Genomic DNA, 912 nt, shown 5'->3' on the forward strand with positions numbered 1-912 from the left:
GCGCGGAGCAGTATATGTCGTGCTGGTAAGGGCCGCTTGCTACTTGCTGCGGAGCTACGGCCCACTCGCGCGAACAGCGCGGTCTCACAAGAAATGTAAGCTTGCGGAGTCTAGCACGGGAATTTAGCCTGTGAAGCGCTCGCGCGGGAGTCGAACCCGCAGGGGGCTCCACACATTGGTGGGCGGCTCCCCATTCCTTCCCGTAGGGAGCGAGCGTGTCGTCCGGGGTGTCCCCCTTACCCCGGACGCTGTCATTTAACGCCGTACAGTGGCGGGTCGCGGTTTCAACTCAACTCAACTCGACTCAACTCAACTAGCCTCGGGCCGAGGGGGTCCAGCGTGCTTCTAGCTGTCGCGCATGCTGGAACTCCGCTGTATACCGCTGCTCCGTCTCGCGCGCTGCCTGCTTCAGCAGGCGCAGGTTGGCGGCCAGGTCCGGCTCGAGGTTAGTCGCGCTGAGGAACTGCTTGATTATCCTCTTGCGCTCGTGCGGTGTAGTGTAGAGCGGCCGGAGCAGACGGACGTGGTCCAGCGTCTTGAAGCGGGTCAGCAGCACATACAGGGTGGCGCGCTTGATGCCGTTGGGTGGGACAGCGAGATCCACCAGCCAGCACTCGTCTTTGAAGCTGCGGCCTTGCACGAAGTAATCGGTGACCGCCTGGCGGTCGCCGAGCGGCACGTTGAGGCGCCGGATCTGCTTTGTGATGGTGCCGTACCCGGCGGCAGGCATGTCAACCTCGGCAATGCAAGACGCCCGGGGTGACAGGATGAAGGCACCACCCCTGCTGGCGTAGTCTCCAAGGCCCTGCAGCACGGTGCCGGGGATGTGGCCGCTTATAGGCCGCACAAGACAGCCGCTGGGAGGTACTTGAGCCGGCGGTAGGGGCCACGGCCGTCATCTGCTGGCTCGCG

At 64.0% G+C, this 912-nt stretch overlaps 1 protein-coding gene across 1 annotated transcript; it reads right to left on the bottom strand.

The window, feature by feature from the left end:
- Window positions 1-313: 313 nt before the first annotated feature.
- VOLCADRAFT_101466 (uncharacterized protein) lies at window positions 314-805 on the bottom strand (the record flags this gene model as incomplete). Its single annotated transcript, XM_002959901.1, has 1 exon — window positions 314-805. A coding segment is annotated over one exon (492 nt), but the record flags the coding sequence as incomplete, so codon positions are not given.
- Window positions 806-912: the final 107 nt, after the last annotated feature.

The sequence above is a fragment of the Volvox carteri genome (assembly GCF_000143455.1).
Source record: "Volvox carteri f. nagariensis unplaced genomic scaffold VOLCAscaffold_1257, whole genome shotgun sequence".
Lineage (NCBI taxonomy): Eukaryota > Viridiplantae > Chlorophyta > Chlorophyceae > Chlamydomonadales > Volvocaceae > Volvox > Volvox carteri.